Source organism: Monodelphis domestica, chromosome 1 (assembly GCF_027887165.1).
Source record: "Monodelphis domestica isolate mMonDom1 chromosome 1, mMonDom1.pri, whole genome shotgun sequence".
Taxonomy (NCBI): Eukaryota; Metazoa; Chordata; class Mammalia; order Didelphimorphia; family Didelphidae; genus Monodelphis; species Monodelphis domestica.
In genome coordinates, this window is record NC_077227.1 from 166,202,530 (window position 1) to 166,223,415 (window position 20,886).

Below are 20,886 nucleotides of genomic sequence, written 5' to 3' on the forward strand. Positions count from 1 at the left end.
ATCTTCAAACAGTATATTTTTTAAGTGTTAATAATTGTGTGAGGGAAAATAAAGAAATTCATATTTAAGTAATTCTAAAGTATTCAAAAGTTTGCCCAAGAAGATCCATCCAATGTGTTTGAAGCCTTACCTGTTTCTCCTCACAACGTGAAGTATCAGTGGTGGACTCTGGCTGCCACCTGTGATCACTCACACTTGCCACTTGTCAGGTCATCTTATCATACATTCTTTTAATGACCTTTTTCCCCTCTTCTTAGATTTCTTCATTGGTAAAATGCTGCAGTCACTCATACCAGAAATGGTAAAAAAATGAAAAAAAATCAATGCTGACTGATGGGAAATCTTCATGCCAATTCATTTCTGCTAGCACGAAGAACTGATTTGGTCATGTTGGAAAACAATGTAAACTAGAATAACTTTTATCACAGTGCAACAAAAGTTGCAAAAATCCCCATACTTTTTGGATCTGCCATCCCATTTCATATTCTGTTTGGGGAAAAAGAGCTAGAAAAAAAGGACCTATTTGTAGATAAATAGTCTCAGTAATAGCAAAAAAACCCCAAAACACCAATACTAGAAACAAATTATGTGTCTATAGGGAAGTGACTAAATAAATACTGGTATATGAATAAAATATAATTACCACAGAATATTTGCTATACCATAAATAATATTGAATATGAAGAATGAGGGGCTGCATGGAATAATAAGTAATGGAGGTAAGAGGGCCTAATTTCAAATCCAGCCTCCAGACAAACTCACTTAATTCTGTGATCCTGCACAACTGTGTTTGTTCTAAGTCTATGGTTCTATGAATTCGGAGAAACATGATAAAACTTACAGAAAGTTTTAAAGACTAAAAACTACATAAAGAATAATATATACATTGCTTTCAGGGAAGAAAACATCAAAAAGCACCAAATCTAATAGTATAACATGGACAATATAGATGAGAGGCAGCTAGGTGATGCAGCGATCAGAGCATTAGACCTGGAACCAGGAATATATGTGTCCAAAACCTGCCTCAAATATTTACTTAGTTGGGTGGCCTTCAGCAAATCATTTGACTTAGTTTTCTTATCTATAAAATGAGGATAATAATAGTACTTATTTCCTTGGATTATTGTAAGGATAAAATGAGAGAGTATTTATTCTTTTGTAAATCTTAAACTACTTATAAATACTAGCCAGTAGTAATAATAATAATAATTATTATTATTATTATAATGTATAAACATTCACAACCACATTTTAACGTGTTTTTTTCATTGTTTTATGGGCCTTGGGGTTTTTAACTTGTTGATGATGTTTTGTTTGAGAAAAATCAATCAGTCTTAGGAAAATAATAATTGCATTGAATCTTAAAATTCTACATTCTGCTCTTTGTAATCTCTTGTCACTCAAAAAAAGATGAGCTTAACTACCTAAAATGGAAAAATGGGAAACATCTGGAAGCAGAGGTTCTGAATCTAGCTCTGGTTTATTGTCTTTTTAACCTTGAGCACATGATCTCTTCAATTTTCAGTTTCCTCAAGCATAGAATGGGGGCAATTGGAATACCAATTTCTCAAGAAACCTTGAGCCTCTGAATGATAATCTATATCTTGTTCACGTTATGGCCTGGATTTCAATGGACAACCCCTTGGGTTTCCATTAGAATTGATCGATGGAAAAAAAAAGAGAGAGAGAGACGGAGACAGACAGAAGGAGGGGGGAAGAAAAGGGAGGGGAGAAAAAGGGTGGAACACAGTGGATAGAGCACCAAGCCTGGAGCCAGGAGCCAGGTCCTAGGTTCAAATCAGTCCTGAGATACTTAGCTGGACAAGACACTTAACCCTGATTGTCTAGGCCTTGCCACTCTTTTGTCTTAGAATTAATATTAAGACAGAAGGTTAGGATTTTGAAAGAAAACAACCTCAACCCAGAAGTGAATGAGAAGAGATGCTTAACCCCTTTCCCTTATTTGATAGCATTTTGGAAATCGTACAACACTTTAAATGATGCTGAACTGCTTATGGTTACAAAACTTCTACTTCTAAACACCAGCATTCTCCCAGCATTGCTGTTTGGCCTTCAATCACAATGTGCTTTAATCTCACAGGGATTGAAATTGCAAGCAGCCCAAGGGGCAGTGGAAAAGAAGTGGATGAGAATATATTATGTATAACTTGTACTAACATGGCATAAAAATGTCATCATGAATAAGTATGATTAGAAAAAGTGGTGAAGCAGTAATGTTTTCAAATGAAGACTAATAGATGGATAGAGTACCTTAATGTTACACTGATGTCCTTAAAATAAAATAAAAAATCCCAAACAGAGAAAACCTTCTACACATTTGGTAGGTCCTTAAAGCATGATTTATAGAAAAGCAAAATGGAAGAGTTAGAATATGCAGATATAAGTTGACAACCACAAATATCAAAGTCTCATTAACAGACACTTATTGATTTAGGCAGGATTCAGGATCATCTGGACTTGAGGAGGGCTGGAATTTACTTCTGAAACTCACAAGATGTGATGTACACTCACAGTGTAATAGTATAGACCAGACATATGCAGGGAAATATTAAGGAAGGAAAAAAATAACTTTGGGGATGTTTTTACAACACTTGAGGCAGCAACCATGCATACCACAATTTCATTTGCCAGTTGAAAGCGGTACCTAGTAATGTTGCCTTTTGAATAATGGATCTGTCAGAAGCAAAATGAGTTTAGAGAACCAGGGAAATAAGGTTGAGTAGGAAATTCAGATCCAGAGTAAATGGGAGGCTAAATACTAAGGATAGGAATTGGAGTTGAATGTAATGGGTAGTTGGGAGGAGGTGTTGCAGGTTTGGGGGCAGGGGGATGCATTATGAGAGCATTGTTTTATGTAGGTTGAGATGGGGATATTCAATGAAGATATTTTGTAAGTAGTTAGATTTAATGAAGTAGAATACAGGTAATGAGAGAGGTCAGAACTGAAGATAATTTGGAATTTATCTTCATTCATGTGAAATCCTGTATAGGAGATTAGGATGTTGGGAGGATTTAGTGAATATAACAGAACAAAAGTAGAGACTCAAAGATGGCACCTTTACAAATACCCCCTACTGCAAGAATAAGAAAATGGAGGGGCAAGATAGGGGCAAGACAAGAGACAAAAGAAGAAAAGCAGGACATCAAAGTGCTCAGTAGTCAAGAAAAGATAGCATTACAATAAAGAACAGTGTACTAACAACTGCCAAATAATATCTAAGATATTTAGATTTTCCTCTTAAAAAATGTATTATTATTGTTAAGAGGACAGGAGAAGATTCAAAGCTAGGTTTCTGAGCCTCAAGACAGAAATGCTTAGGTAAGAAGGAGATTGTAGCTCTAAAATTGATGCTGATTACAGCAAAGTGCTTTCTAAACACACTCCATGTAAGCATTTTCCCAATCATTTTCAAGGCATTCTCAAGTTTCTCAGCCCTTCTTGCAACAGTAATAACCACTGGACCCTGGGAACACTTGGGCCATGAATTCTACCTTCTTTCTTATGGAAAAGCCCTTTCAAGTCTGAGTCCTTTTCACTTTTTATCTCCTTGATTTTCTCAGATATGCCATTCTGACCAAAGCAACTTGGCCATCATGGAAAGGAGATGAGAAACAAGGTGTCCTCCACCTGCTACAGTCAGTCAACATGGATGTTGATCAGTTCCAGCTTGGGAGAAGTAAAGTCTTCATCAAAGCCCCTGAATCTGTGAGTATGTGTTGCTGAGCAGTACATGGTTGAATGGGGAACGATGTATTGGTCATCTAAGCAAGAGGACTTATAAAAACCTAAATGACCACTAAATTATTGAAGGTAGGACTCACACATCTGCCAAATCTTCCCATGCCTCTTCCCAGAAGGCTGTGCAAAGCAAAGGATGCTTAGATGATGTATCACCATAGCTTAGAGAATTTCACAGGAAAGTTATCAACATGTCAAGATGGGAAGAAGGGAAGAACCTTCCAAATAAAGGCAGGTTGAAGTTAATGGATTTAGCATGCTTTGGAATCACTCGTTTAAAATGTACAGAAGATAGAAATACATTTTACACAAATACATGTGTATAACATATCAAATTTTTTGTGTTCACAATGAGTGGAAAGAGAATGTAGGGAGGGAAAGAATTTGGAAATCAAAAAAATTTTTTTAAAACAAATGTTAAAAAATTGTTTTTACATGTAAATGAAAAAAATGGTTTGTTTGTTTTTTAAGGTATTCAAGGGGCTCACTCTGGGATTAAATCACTGGGTATCCTTTGTCAAAAGTCAATTTAAATCCTACCTCCTACATGAAACATAAGTCTCCTCTCTTCCCTGCCCACTAATGTTCATCCCTCATGGTCCCCCAATGAATTTACTTTTATTTAATTTGTGTATATATATATATTTTTACTTATATGTGAAAATTTTGTTTCTCTTCTCCTGATAGATGTAAACCTTAAAATTTCTTAGACTTATGAATGTTGGAAAAGAATATAAGCTCTTTGAGAGCAAAGAAAGTTTTTTTTTCTTTGTATCCCCAGTACCTCCTAGTACATTACATTGCACACATAGTAGGCACTTATTAAGTACTAGTTTTGAGACAGCTAGTTGCATAGTATGTAACAGTACCAGACCTAGAGTCAGGAGGGCCCAGATTCAAATGTAACCTCAGATAATTCCTACCTCTGTGGCCCTGGGCAAGTTAATTAGTTAGCCCCAATCGCCTGGCCCTTACTGCTCTTCTGTCTTAGAATCAGTTACTTAGAAGGTAAGAGTTAAGAAAAATAATAATAAGTACTAGTTTTTTAATTCATTGGAGAACAAAAAGGAGAGAAAAGCTCTTTTGACAAGGTTGATAGAAATACTAATTATGCAAGTAACCCAGCCAAGCAAAAATATTGTGTAGTTCTCACGCTTGTCAGACCTCAATGTGCCAATTTAGATAATTCTCTGTCATTTCTGTTGAGGAAGTTAACTCTGTGTTAGAGACTGACATAAAATCCCCCACTATAGGGGAAACCCCAATATGGTCACAAAATTTTCAAAAAGTAACTTTGAAATTAATAAATTCTAGGTCAGAAGATTTGTAAGTGACAATGTTCTGACTGTTGGGGCTCTAATGTCCTACTCTGCACTGTAAAATCCCCTTTTGATGAAACCCACAGATTTTGTAAACTATATTACCAGACCAGACTGGATAACATAAATAAAAGATGCATCCAAATAGAATTAGACACCTAGGTGGTTTAGTGGATAGAACACCAGAGCTAACTAGAGTCACGATGTCCTAGGTTCAAATGTGGCCTCAGACTCTTCCTTACTGTCTGCCCTGGGCAAGTCACTTTACCCCAATTGCCTAGCCCTTAGTGTTTGTTTGCCTTGGAACTGATACTTGGTAACAATTCTAAGATATAAGATAAGGGTTTAAAAAAAAAAAAACGGAATTATGAGATGGAACTCGGCAACTTGTTACAGGAATGGGTGAGCACCAGGCTGACATTGTTAATAAGCAATTATTTATCATTACTTTGTTCTTTGGTAATTTTTCACTAGTGTCTGAGTCTTTGAATCCCCATTTGGGATTTTCTTGGCAAAGATACTAGAGTGATTTGCCATTTCCTTCTTCAGCTCATTTTAGAGATGAGGAAACTGAGGCTGACAGGGTTAAGTGAAGTGGCCAGAGTCACACAGCTTGCAAACATCTGAGGGCCATATTTTAATTCAAGAAGACAAGGCTTCCTAATTCTAAGTCCAGTATTCTATACATTGTGCCACCTTGCTGCCCTTATTAGGTTCTAGGTTCCATCTTGGAGAAGGTTGCCCTACCTGTTTTATAGAAGACTTCTGTAGGTAGGAAGAAATATTCTCTCTGTTGATAGGAAGCAGAAGATAAAGACTATACCATAAATCTATTCCTAACCCCAAAAGCAGACACTTCTGCATCAGTGTTTGCATCCTGGACTGGACCAGCTAAGCCCTTGAGAAAAGCATTTAAAAATTACGTGAAAATTAGGCTATTACATTTAGTCATGAAATTTTTTACTAGAATATCATAGACTCTTTTCTGTGCTTTACAGCTTAAGAAGAACATGAACTTGGGAAAGGTTCAGATATACACAGTAAAGGAAAAGATTTAGAAAATGGAATCTAAGAAAAAAAATAAAATCTCCTAATTGGGGCAAACTGAAAGGGAACACAGGCAGTTTTTTAAGTCATAGCATCAGAGCATGTTCAAACTGGAAGGGTTTTTAGAGAACATTTAATTTAATTTAATTCATTATTTTACAGGAAATTGAGGTAAATAGGGATTAAATGATTTGCCCAATAGCAAACAAATAATTGGCAGAGCAAAGAATGGGGTACAAGGCTGCTCGATCTCAATCCAATATCCATTGCATCCCAAGGGAACAGAAAATATAGTTGGGATAGCAAAGCAAATCATGCCTCTTTCAATTCTCTAAAGGAAGAGAAAATGAACTGAAACATTCTTTTCTCTCCATGTACCTGTGAACACCCTCAGATGTGAGAGAACAGGGGTGTCTTAAAGCCACAGTGGGGACTCTTTGTTACCCAATATAAGGTTTTTCTCTTTTCAGAGGGTCATATTCTTTCCCTGGGAAACATCTTTTGCACTAATTATGTAGTAAGTCATTTTATTAGACTCACACTATTATCTCCTTTTCCATCATTACTAACTTATTGAATACCATTTTGTTGCTGTCTATAGCTTCATTGCCAAGAATGGTGTTGTTTTTATGAAGTATTGTACCCCAAGAGGAAGGAAGAAAGAAGAGAGAGAGGGAGGGAGAATGAAAGAAGATTGGGAAGAAGGCAGGGATTCCCTCTGTCCTTCAATGTACACAGAAAGCTGCAGTGGCTCTTCCTTCCCTCTAGGATTAAATACTAATTTTTCAGCAACAACAACAACAACAACATGACCGTTCCTGCTTTAGATCATCAGCCTCTTTATCTGCTTCTTAAAAATAATGTTTTATAGACATTTCGACCTTGGGATTAGCTCTGATTCTTCGTTCACCCTCATCTCATCAGTCTTCTCAATATTCATGGCCTTCCTTCAAAGTAACTCTCCCATTCACCCCTTTCTCTCTATTCCTATTGTTAAGATCCAGTTCCACACTTCAGCCTGTGTTACCATAGCAGCTTATGTCTCTGCATCCTTTTCTATCCCCTCTCTAGTCAATCCTGTATATACCGCAACCAAAGACAATGTAGTTAGTGGAAGGAACAGTAGACTTGGAATCTGCATACCTTGAACTCACAAGATCTGGTTCTGCACTCATTTTGCTGTTTAATTACTGTTCCTGTACACTGGCTTTATAGTGTATGTGGTTTACCTTCCCAATGCAATCGGGTGCTCCTTTAGCAAAAATAGGGTAATTATTATTTCTTTATAGCCTTTCCTTTGCATCTATCAGAATATTGAGCACCTAAGCTCAACCTTCTACGTGTTCTTTCCTAGACTCAACCATTATTATCCTCATTCTCTACTTGGTATTTAACTATTCTCTTTGTATTTATTCTGCATATTCTCAGATGTCTATGCTGTTTTCTACATTAGAAGTTTCTTCCTGATAGGAATTTGTAGCATTTTTGTATCTAGCTCTTAGCACAGTACCTGGTATATAGTAGACACTTAATAAATACTTGTTGATTGACCAATATTCAATAGATTCTTCTTAAATTGAATCATTCCCACAAGGGCAGCTAGGTAGCACAGTGGATAAAGCTCCAGATCTAGAGTCAAGAGGACTTGAGTTAAAATGTGGCTTAAGACACTTTCTAGTTTTGTGACCCTGGGCTAGTCACTGAATCTTGTTTGCCCATCCCATGTCCTTCTCACTTCAAGTTGGTACTAAGATAGAATGTAAGGGTTAGAAAAAATTTTATCATTATTCATCAAGTAGTAGGTGAGAACTCTGGGTAATGTTTCTCCCTAAGGCTATAATAGTAAGCCAAAATGAAGTCCCTGATATAACCCATGTAAATGTGAGATACCTGTTCCATGATGGAGTGGAACTTGGTTCTGGAAGAACTGAATCCTATTAATTTTTACATTCTCACTCTGGATATAAACCAGAAGATCAAAGGAAGTCATGGTGAAAGGAAAAGATGGTGCACGGGGTCTCCTTGGAAAGACTAAGAAAGCAAGTGAAGCTGACTTTGATGTCTGTGTACCTGCTAGGCAAGATCATATCATTGGGCATCTGATTGTTTCATATTGCAGTATTCTTAGTAGGATTGGTTAAAAGACCAGAAAAGAGTTAATTTCATCTTATGGGCCAACAGGGGTTATAAAGGGATAAAGTGGAGAAATTCTGTGCACTCCTTTGGGACTTTCCAAATCAAACATAAGTGACTTCATGTCAAAGGTGGAAAGATGTTGGAAAGCATATACCTATTCAAGTAGTATAAGATTGGAGGCCACTGTATGGCTCAGTCAACTGAGAGCCAGGCCTTAAGATGGGAAGTCCTGGGTTCAAATGTGGCTTTAGAAACTTCCTATCTGTGGGACCCTTGGCAAGTCACCCCAATTCTTCTGCATTGGAACCAATACACAATACTGATTCTAAGATAGAAGGTAAGGGTTTTTATAAAATAAAATTTAAAAAGGTGTAAAATTCCCCCAAAGATGTATCAAAAGCTACTTTTGATGATCTTCTGATTTTAAATGTGAAGCAAGGCATAAAAATAGAGAGATGTATGCTCACTGAATGGAGAATGTTGATGAAAGGGTGAAGTTCCCTACAGACGAGTTCCCTCTATATGTTCCTTTTTGCCAATGACATTGTTCTGATTTCATTAAACCCCAAATCATTGCTGAATCTCCTTAATGAGATCCATGATTGCATTTTTTTTCTTTAAACCCTTTTTTAAAATGAATACTGTGTATTGGTTCTGAGGCAGAAGAATAATAAGGGCTCGGCCATAGGGATTAAGTGACTTGCCCAAAGTCACACAGCTAAGGAAGTGAATGACTTCAGGATTTGAACCCAAGACCTTCTGTCTCTGAACCTGGAGCCATAAGTTCAATCTAACCATTCATGCATGAAAAGCCATGTGAAAAAATAATGCCTATTGTCCAAAATGATGTCATTTTATTGGGCATCTATAGAACTGATCCATCAGCACATGATACCATTCAATGGCTATGGGCTGGGCCCAGAGCTAAATAGGAAGAAAAGAGTAGGTTAGATTGTCTTTGGAGAATTTTACAATGCTTTCAGTGACTCCAGTCTTCTCCCTGCAACAAAGACCCACCTATTCAAACTCCAGGTCACCCAATGGGCATTGGAATGTCGTATGGCAGATGGAAGACTATAGCAGCACCAAGGAAAAAACTGTACATGACAAGAAATACAAAGAATGTCATCAGACAGTGAGTTGGGCCAGTCATGTAATGAGCATATGGGTGCTACCATTTTCCATTGTTAGTCAGGTCCCCAGAACATTGTATATTAGCCCCTATGGAGGATCTACCAGAAAGTATCAATTAGTTGATCAACAAACATTTGTGTGCCAGGTCTGCAGACACAAAGAAAAGTAATTACAAGCATGATCCCAGCCCCCAACAGTCTCTCTCTTTCTCTCTCTCTCTCTCTCTCTCTCTAATGGGAGAGATGACACTGTGCAAATTACTATGAACATACAAAATAATAATAGCTAATTATTCATACAGCATTTGTTATATCCTAAGCATTTTACAATTATTAACTCATTTGATCCTCACAAAAACCCTGGGAGGTAGGTGCTATTAGTTCCCGATTTTATAGATGAGGAAACTGAGGCAGAGAAAAATGAGGTGATTTGCCCAGGGTCACATAGTAAGTGCCCCACTCCCAGTGCTCTATCCACTGCTCCACCCAGCTACAGTAGGAAGGGAGGAAAATATAGCCAAAAATTGAATGGGATGAGAAAACATAATGTATTGTGGTCTACCCCATTGGAAGGAGTATCCACATTGATGAGTCATCAAATCCTTCCAGGTATTAATATAGGTAGCTTTTATTAAAGATGTCCCTTAGCTCCCCATCTTGGAATTCTTCTCTTCCTTCATAGTTCAGCCCATATGCATCCATGGTCAGTTCTCTGAACTCCCCAGTTTTCAGGTTTCTCTTCCTCCTCAAATCTTTATACATATTGTTTTTACCCAGTAATGTATGCCCTGGAGAGCAGTTACCTTTTTTTTTCCCCAAGTTATCAGCACAGTGTCCTACACATAGTAATTGCTTAATAAGTGATTATTGAATTCAATTGAATGACTGCAAAGGTTGCTTTCTATTATAAGGGAGCCGCAAGGGGGGAAAAACACATTCACAATCATCAGTGTTTTCAGGAGAGGAAAGAAAATGGTTATGAGGCGAGTGCTGTACCAAGTTGGAGCCTGTGGCCTCTTTGCTTGGCAAGGTCTCATTTGTCTGTCTTTTAAGTAGTGACTGCCTAGAAGAAAGTCACAAAAGTCACATTAATATTTAATCATGTCTTTGTGCAATCGGTTTTTTTGTGCATCAGAGAATCTTTCATAGGGTTTTGAGATGCTTTCCTAAGGCTGAAGGATTCAAAGTGTTTTCATCCCTTTTTGTTCCAATTCAGAACATCTGCCTTTTAGCCTTCAAAATATGAAATTAAATGGCACATATCGATAAAATGCATTTATGAAAAGGATGTGGTAGCATTCTGCACTTTGGGTTATTTGTAGCATCACAGCAGTGACTTCATTTCTATATTTAAAATTAAAATGTTGTGTCATATCATTAAGCAACCCACAGAACAGTTCCTGTTTTGTTTTGTTTTTTTCTAATTTTTCTAAAATGAGACCAACTGATTTATTGGTCCAATGAAGAACATCCTCTTGTAGTTCTAGATCCCCTTTTGCTTTTCAACTTGCAGATTTTTCTATGTAATTAAATCAGCCAGCACACTTTATTGCCCTTTTTGCTTTCACCCTCCTTCTACCCTTTGTTGATTTGGGAGGTTCAGCTCCAAAATTCCAAGGGTTTATTTTTGTTGTTGATTTTTTTTTCTTTTCAATTTATCCCTGTGACTGACATTATTTGAACACCCCTAGTTCCCGCCTCCAGCTTCTGCACACGTTCATCCCTCCCTGGCCTCCCAGCTCTCTTGCAAAGGCGTCTTTCAACATGTGACTTAGAACTTGGCCCTTCTGGTGACTCTGCTGAATTTGCAAAATGATCTATTTGCTTTGAGAAGCCACATTGGACAGTAAAGCTCAAAGATGGAGATGTTTTTCCTTTTGCTAACCTCCCTGGTTTCTAACCCCAGGGGTTTTTTGCAAGCAATACAAAACTGAGCTGATCTTGGAGGGAAAGATCCCACTTGGCATGGCAACAGCCTTTAGGCAGTTGTGAATTGGTAGCCTCTTTGTTCTGTTTGGTGACTCACTAGTGTCTTTTCTATGGTACTCTCAAAATAATTCCCAAACCAAAAGGAAACCAAATGTATTTGCTTTAAAATGCTCGATGTGATAAGAAATACTCATTTATCCTATTTGGAAAGATTACTTTGGACAACAAACATAATCTGAGATCACTTAAGAAAAAGGCTAATAAAGCAATAGGTACAAGTGAACTCTCCCTTTGGTTTTCTTCGGAATCTGGCCCTCTGTTTTCTTATGGCTATGCAATCATATTTTCTTTCATTTTAAATTTTTATTTTTTTTATTTTATTTAGTCAGTTTAGAACATTATTCCTTGATTACAAGAATCATATTCTTTCCCTCTCCTCCCTTCCCGTAGCCGACACACAATTCCATTGGGTATTACATGTGTCCTTGATCAGAACCTATTTCCATATTGTTGATGTTTGCACTAGGATAATCATTTAGAGTCTCTATCCCCAATCATATCCTCTCAACCCATGTAATCAAGCAGTTGTTTTTCTTTGGTGTTTCTGATCCCACAGTTGTTCCTCTGAATGTGGATAGTGTTCTTTCTCATAGATCCCTACGGGTTGTTCAGGATCACTGCATTGCCACTAATGGAGAAGTCCATTACATTTCATCATGAACATTACATGTTCAATTGTACCACAGTGTATCATATCAGTCTCTGAATATAATGTTCCTCTGGTTCTGCTCCTTTCACTCTGCATCAATGCCTGGAGGTCATTCCAGGCCCCATGGAAATCCTCCACTTTATTATTCCTTTGAGCACAATAGTATTCCATCACCAACATATACCACAATTTGTTCAGCCATTCCCCAATTGAAGGGCATCCCCTCATTTTCCAATTTTTTGCCACCACAAAGAGCGCAGCTATGAATATTTTTGTACAAGTCTTTTTGTCCATTATCTCTTTGGGGTACAGACCCAGCAGTGCTATGGCTGGGTCAAAGGGTAGATATTCTTTTGTCGCCCTTTGGACATAGTTCCAAATTGCCCTCCAGAATGGTTGGATCAGTTCACAGCTCCACCAGCAATGAATTAATGTCCCAATTTTTCCACATCCCCTCCAGCATTCATTACTGTCCTTTGCTGTCATGTTAGCCAATCTGCTAGGTATAAGGTGGTATGTCAGAGGAGTTTTGATTTGTATTTCTCTGATTATTAGAGATTTAGAATACTTTTTTATGTGCTTATTAATAGTTTTGGTTTCTTTATCTGAAAATTGCCTATTCATGTCCCTTGACCATTTATCAACTGGGGAGTGGCTTGATTTTTTTTTGTTCAATTGATTTGAAATCCTCAGATGAAAACTAGCGATCCTAAAAATTAAAGGAGAAATTAATAAAATCAAAAGTAAAAGAACTATTGATTTAATAAATAAGACTTTGTTTGAAAAAAACAAATAAAATAGACAAAGTACTGGTCAATCTAATTTAAAAAAGGAAAGAAGAAATCCAAATTGACAGTATCCAAGATGAAAAAGGAGACCTCACCTCTAATGAAGAGGAAATTAAGGCAATCATTAAAAGCTATTTTGCCCAATTATATGGCAACAAATATGGGAATCTAGGTGATATGGATGAATATTTACAAAATATTTACAAAAATCTAAATTACCTAAGTTATCAGAAAAAGAAATTGTACAAGCCATCAAGGAACTCCCTAAGAAAAAATTCCCAGGTCCAGATGGATTCACAAATGAAATCTACCAAACATTCAAAGAACAACTAATATGAATATTATACAAACTATTTGACAGAATAAGCAAAGAAGGAATTCTACCAGATTCCTTTTATGACATAAACATGGTACTGATTCCAAAGCCAGGCAGGTCAAAAACAGAGAAAGAAACTATAGACCAATCTCCTTAATGATCATAGATGCAAAAATCTTAAATAGGATACTAGCAAAAAGCAAGTGATCACAAGGGTTATTCATTATAACCAGGTAGGATTTGTACCAGGAATGCAAGGATGGGTCAATATTAGGAAAACCATACATATAATTGACCATGTTAACAATAAACTGACAAAAATCACATGATTATCTTAATAGATGCAGAAAAAAGCCTTTGACAAAATACAACATTCATTCCCATTGAAAACACTAGAAAGCATAGGAATAGAAGGGCCTTTCCTAAAAATAATGAACAGTGTATATCTACAAACCTCAGTAAATTTTTATTTTTTAAAAAATATTTTTCCATGTTTCCATGATTCATTTTCTTTTTCCTCCCTCATCTATTCCCACTCCAAGAGCCAACAAGCAATTCCACTGGATTGTACAAATGTTATCACTTGATACCTATTTCCATATTACTCAATAGTCATATTTTTCTTAAGCTTATAAGAAAATGTAAGAACATTAAAATTACGCAGGGGGGGTAGGAGAGTGGCACACTGAGTGTATGTAGGTATGACTTCTTTTGAATTTGTTTGTTACATTAAAGTTCCCATGTGTCTTCCTCCCAGACCTCCACCCCACACGAGAGAAGGCATCATTTGATAAAATATTTGTTGACTAAATTTTTAAACCATATAATTTCTGAATTTCAAGTCCTGCTAATTATTGCCATTGTGACCTTAGGTAAGTCACTTGACCTCAGTTTTCTTAATTCTAAAATGAGGCAGTTGAACTAGCTGATCTCCAAAGTTCCTTCAAGCTCCAAATAGAAGAGCTCTGGATTGCTTTGAACTCTTCAAGATGCCTTTTGGGGTCTTCTTGGCAAAGATATTGGAGTAGTTTGCCATTTCCCTTCTCCAGCCCTCAACTCTCCCCCCCCCCCTTTTTAATCCCTTACCTTCCATATTAGAATCAATACTGTGTATTGGTTCCAAGGAAGAAGAGTGGCAAGGGCTAAGCAACTGAGGTTGTGTCTTGCCCAGAGTCACACAGCTAGGAAGTATCTGAGGCTAGATTTGAACCCAAGACCTCCCATCTCTAAGCCTGTCTCTCATTCATTTTACAGATGAGGAAACTGAGGCCCTGGGATTAAGTGGCTTGTCCAGGGTCATACAGCTAGCAAGTGATGGATTTGAACTCAGGTCTTTCTAACTCTAAGCACAGCACTCTTATCCACTGCTTCACCTAGCTATCTAGTATATAACAGATAACAGAGTCATGAAACAGTTTTGAGCAAGTGGGTGACCTGAGTAGATGTTGTTGTAAAGAAGATGCCTGTCTACTATGTGAACAACAGGTTGGTTGAAGGGACAGAGAATGAAGGTGAAAGAGTTTTCAGGTTGACACTTCAAGATTCTAGCAGGGTGGTAGTATATTAAGGTGGAAAAATGAAAAAAAAAAAAGACCTGGTCAAGGAAGCAAGAAATATTGCAGAAGTAAAGTGGGTGAAGCTTGGTGGCCTACTGGATGGTACAAATGAGAGCCAATGTATCCATGAGAACACCAAAGTTTCTATTGTGGGAGATCAAGTGAATATTCTTGTCACTAAACAAGCCAGTCAAATCCAAAGAAAAACCGCTTTTGATTGATTATTTATTTATTTAGAATTTTTCTTTAATTAATTAATTAATTTAGAATATTTTTTCATGGTTATAAGAGTCATGTTCTTTCCTTGCCCTTCCCCAATGCCCCTCCAATAGCTGTTACACAATTCCTCTGGGGTTTTACATGTGTCGTTGTTGATTGATTATAAGAGGCATATTGGTTAAAGGAGTCCTTGATCGAGAAGTTCTAAATTCAAATCTGGCTTCAGATGCTTATTAGCTATCTGTCCCTGGGCAATTCACTTAACCTTCATCAGCTTCAGTTCCTCAACTGTAAAGTGGAAATAATAGCTTCTACCTCATAGAAATGTTGTGGGGATCAAATGAGATGATATTTGTCAAGGATTTAACACAGTGCTTGGCACACATGCTTAATCAATGCTCATTCACATTTTCCTTCTCCTCATGATGCAGTGCAGTAGAAAGAATATTGGGTTAAGAGTCCAAGGATATGCATTACCACTTACTCTCTATGTGCGCCATATTGGGCAAGGCATGGAGTCTCCAGACCTCAGTTTCCTTCTATAAAATAGGTCAGTTGAACTAGAACTCTTTGGAAGAGTTCAACTCTTCCAAAGAAAGAGCCATGATTTTATGACATAAGTTTAAGGTGCTGATGCAAGACACTGAGCTTTTGGGATGCCAAGTCAGTAGTTGACGTTCTACGTCCGTATTTTGGATACATACCTCCATATTTATGTGTGTTGGTATAGATTTTTGAAGTGATCTATATCCAGATAATAGCAGGATCCATGAGAATGAATGAGTTTCAATGAGCAGAGTGTAGGAAATATAGAAAAAAACCTAGGACAGGAAAACCAAGGACAGAACTTAGGGACACATAAAGCATTAAGGCTCATAGGAGAAGAGATAAGATAAGTAGGTTGTTCAACAGATGTGGGCCAGACCTAGAAATGAGAGGACCTGGGTTCAAATACTGCCTAGCTGTGTAACCCCGGGCAAGTCATGTAACCCCAATTGTCTAGCCTTTATCACTCTTCTGCCTTGGAACCCATACATGGTATTGAGGCTAAGATGGATGCTAAGGGTTTAAAAGAAAGAAAAAGCAACATAAGAGAAAAACCTAAACAAGTTTTGGTGTCTCTGAAGACAGGCAAGGAAAGAGAACCCAATACAGTGTTTACACATAGTGGGTGCTTATGAGTGATTTGCTGAATACCGGATAGGTTGAGGGGAACAATGATCAACAATCTCTTTATCACTACCATGGGATTTGGTAACTAGGAAGTCATTGGTGGCTTTCAGAGAACAGCTTCAGTAGCACAGTGGGTACAGAAGACAGATTGCAAGAAGTTGATGAGAATGTGGGTGGCGAGGAATATAGAAATATGAAGCAAGAAATAAAGTCCTGTTCCTTCATAACTAAGCCCAGTTATTTATATCAGAATATTTTTACTATGGTCTTTTAGTTTTCTACATTGTGGGATTTTATTCTTCCCTTCAGTTTCATTCTGTGAAGTCAGGGATATTGGATTGCTCCATGCTTAAAAACTTTGATAAATAGTTGAAGAAGAACAGCAAAAAGCAAGGAAATCATTTTGCCCATTTAATATGTGCTTTCATGATTGATTAACCCATGCCAATCATCCTTTGCTACAGTGGCCTTAAACTGATGGAGTGTACAGTGGCAAAAGTGCTTACCATCACACATTTTGTGTTGCATCACTTTCAGTCTGGAGATCATTTGCAAAATCACATGAGATGGGAAGCTGATGTTTTCACATAATGAAAAGTTAGTCACTCATTTTCAGGACCTCAAAATCTACCTTGTATATATTTTGAAATGAAAACTCTTCAAATTCCTTAAAGGGACTACATATAAAACCAAAGATCAATTACTTCTAAAAATAGGCATTTTTTAAAACTCTTACCTTCTGCCTTAGTTTCAGTTTTTTTAAAAAACCTTTACCATCCATCTTAAAATTGATTCTGAGTATTAGTTCCAAAGCAGAAGAGCCATAAGATCTAGGCAGTTGGGATTAAGTTACTTGCCCACTATTGTCACATAGCTAGGAGGTATGTATGAGGCCAAATTTGAACCCAAGTCCTCTTGCCTTCAGACCTGGCACTCTATCCACTGTACTAACTAGCTATCCCTTGAATAGGCATTTTTAAAACATCTGATGTTTTACGCACTTTAAGGGACACCATGTAAGACATGATCATTACCCTCAAAAATTTTACCATGGAATTGGGAAAATAAGAAATGAAGCAGTGGGGTGGCACAATGGGTAGAGCATTGGACCTAGAGACAAGGAGACCCAAGTTCAATTCTGACCTCAGATATTTACTACCTGTGGGAACCTGGACAAGTCACTTAAATACTGCATCCCTCAGTTTCCTCATATTTTAAACAAGGATAGCATCCAATCTCTCTGGGTTTGCTGTGAGGATCAAATGAAATAATATTTGTAAAGCACTTTATAAGTCTTTAAAGCTCTATATAAATCCTAGTTTTATTATTTTTAATAAAAACAAAATTACATGAGAATGCTAAATTCCATAATATTAGATATACAATCAGCTCTATTTGTCTTCTATAAGCTCTTAATGAGAAAGAAATAATTAATCATTGAAATATTTTCCCACCTATTTGAGGAAAAGCAACTGAGAAATAGCATGGCATAAAGGATAGAGAATTGGATCAAAGTTCAGGTTCAGGTACTACTTATCACCTAATGATGTTGTGACCTTTGGCAAGTCATTTAACTTTATAAAGTTCTAGACAGTTTTCTAAAACTATAAATAACAAAAAGGTGCTAAGCTGCCATAGTAGAGAAAACTCACTCCCCTGGAAGTTCATTATATCAATAAGATCATAAACCCAGTCCCAATCTCTACCTCTTTATTGGGTCATTGATTCAGAGCTAGAAAAAACTTTGGAGGTCATATAATCCTCATTTAACAAAGGTCACAAATGTAGTACTTATCAGAACTTGAAATTCAACTCAGAATATCTGACTCAGAGAGTCTTCTTTTCATTGTACAATGCTGCCTCCCAAAGAAGAAGAAGCATGTGAGTCTGATTCAAACCCTTAATTTCCTTATCTCAGGATGAATCACAAAATTAAAAGTTCCCTCAACTGAGTAATTGAACTGAATGTAATTGTTAGTAAAAACAAAGATGTGATTTTTCATAATCTCTATGATGACTTGTGGGAACCATCAATAATGATACATGCCTTCAAGTCCCTGCCGCCAGGACTCTTGAGATTAGTGGGTCTCTTGAGTTCAGGAGTTCTGAGTTCAGAGGTCTATAACACTTAGTCTGATACCAGTATGTTGAGACTTTGGGAGCTGGGAGCAGTGGACCATCCATCAGACAACCTATATAAGGGGGACTGGCCTAGTTTGAAAATAGAGCTTGGGAAAACTAGGAAGACCCAGTCTCAAAATAAAACCTAAAAAAAGGTGGATTATTGTATATGTTTTCAGAAACTCTCGATATGTCTACCTTGATTGACTTTTTTGTTGTTACTAGGAAGAATTCACCAGGGGAGGGATGAACAGAGAAATGTCTGGCATAAAAGAAAAGGCATCAATAAAACTCTTTATAAAATAGCTGAGTCTGTTTTCTTCTTCATTTAACAGCTATTTCTTCTTGAAGAAATGAGAGAGAGAAAATATGATGGATATGCTCGGGTGATACAGAAAACTTGGAGGAAATTTGTGGCCCGAAAGAAATATGTCCAAATGAGAGAAGAAGGTATATAAATTTGACCATGTATTTATCAATATCTTGAGACCATTCCACCACCATATGGATCTGGAACTTAGCATTAAATTTGCTAGGATATTAACATACAATTCCCCTAAAAGAGTCATACAATATTCTCTATATTTTCATGTTAAGTTCTTCCCTACTCCCGTCTTACACAATCATTTCTTTGTTTTGTATTCTTTGACTTCTGGGGAAATCTCAGCCTCTGACCTGCTCCTGAACAAGAAAGAAAGAAGGAGAAATAGCATTAATAGGAACTTCATTGGTGATTACATTGGGATGGATGAGCATCCAGAACTCCGGCAGTTTGTGGGCAAACGAGAGAAGATTGACTTTGCAGATACAGTCATCAAGTATGACAGAAGATTCAAGGTAGGCACCAAGGCCCAGATGTCAAAAGATTGTCACTGAATTTTTTTCTTTTTTCTTTTGTAATTCCCCAGCAGCTTAACAAAATATCTAATAATTCCCCTTCAAGAAACTAGATTTTTGCATTTTTAAGTGTAAAAAACAAATACAAAGGATGAAAAAGGAAACCAATTGATAAGGGAAACAACCCCAAGATAAGAATCCCTGAATAATCTCTTCAGGTATTTTCCCATTCTAGATTCAAGATCCTATGAAGGTTGCTGGGAAACTAGGCCAAAGGCAAACTACCCAGAGGCAACCAGGACTGATAGTAGCCATGTTCATGCTCATATCATCTGATTTATGCCAAGTGGTAAACAAATGTTCATTTGGATTAATTTTCCTACTTATATAAAGTAATAAATAATAGTTGGGTAAATGTTTTCAAAGCTGCTGAATCCAGCAAAAAGTATTAGAAGATAACCATGTCTATGAGAGAGGCAGATTTAAGCTTGATGTAAGGGGAGAACTCCCTATCAATCAGAGCTTTCCAGAAAGGGAATGGACTGCCTCAAGTGGAAGTGGTTTCCCCTTTATAAGATGTCTTTAAGTTGATATGATATGAGTAAGTAGAGAGGGCTTGAAGTCAGTAAGACTTGGATTCAAACACCATCTACATCACTTCCCACTGACTGCTTTCTGGTCCTCAGGTTCCTTACCTATAAAGTGGGGTAAATAATAGCATCAAGTTCACAGAACAGTAAATGGGATAAAATATGCAAAACTCTTTGCAGCCCATAAAATGCCATCTAATTGACAGCTAAAATTGCTATGATGTTGTAGAGGAGATCCTTGGTCAAGGCTGGGCTACAATGGATAGTCTCTGGGGTCCCTTCCATATCTGAGATTCTAGAAATTCCAATGGAGTAACCCACTAGAAGTTAAACCAGGTTGTTCTGCCAGTTGTAGATTTCAACACCTCTACTGTCATGGATGCTTTTGAAGTGTCTCATTTTAGGGATACTCCTTTCTTCTCTTCTATAATTCTTCTCAACCTCTTCTACCATTCTTTAATCATTAAAAATGCCGTGGGGCAGCTAGGTAGCTCAGTGGATCCAGTGCCAGGTCTGGAATCAAGAGGTCCTTTGTACAAATTCGGCCTCAGACAGTTTTAAGTTGTTTGATCCAGGATAAGTCACTTAATTCCAGTTGCCTAGCCCTTACTGCTCTTCTGCCTTGGAACTGGTACTTACTATCAATTCTAAGGAAGATTATTTAAAAAAGAAAAAAATGCTTCCATGTAACGATACCTGGGCCTTAACAATCTATGAATTTAGAAAATGGCTCTAGATCATGGAAGGCGTGGTGCCAGTTGGAGACAATCATAAGAAATGATGAGGCAGGAGAGGGGGATTTATAAAAAGAAAGTAGGGAGTGCCACAAAAATGAGACACCTCAAAGATATTCATGGCAAATGAGGTAGTGTCCCTGATGAAATCCTAGACTGGCAGGGTGACCTGGATTCAGAGGACTTCCTCTGCCAATCCCAGATCACTAGCATGATCACTTTTGCTTTTCTTGGCTTTTTTTTTTTAATCCATAAAATAGAGATATCTCTGACCTTTGCTTTTCTCTCTTTCCCAGGTCTCTTTAGTGAGGATCAGTCACAATCAACCCCAAAAAGTTATCCAGCATCCTTTGTATCTGTAATTGTAATGTTGTTACTGAATAATAGCTAATATTTATATAGCATTTTGAAGTTTGGAAAGTCCTTACACATCACAGCACCCCTGTAGGAAATTATTATTATCCCCACTTTACTGATGAGAAAGAGAGACTGAGGGGCTATGTGAATTATGTAAAATTC

General features: G+C 37.2%; 1 protein-coding gene across 3 annotated transcripts in view; it reads left to right on the plus strand.

Annotated features, from left to right (window-relative positions):
* Positions 1 to 20,886, plus strand: part of MYO1E (myosin IE) — a 249,712-nt gene that overhangs the window by 178,484 nt on the left and 50,342 nt on the right. For all 3 annotated transcript variants that reach the window (XM_056809198.1, XM_007479659.3, XM_056809206.1), the window contains 3 exons: positions 3,583 to 3,727; positions 18,542 to 18,656; positions 18,874 to 19,043. In XM_056809198.1, coding sequence (XP_056665176.1) covers positions 3,583 to 3,727; positions 18,542 to 18,656; positions 18,874 to 19,043 — 430 coding nt within the window. The remainder of the gene's footprint in view (positions 1 to 3,582; positions 3,728 to 18,541; positions 18,657 to 18,873; positions 19,044 to 20,886) is intronic.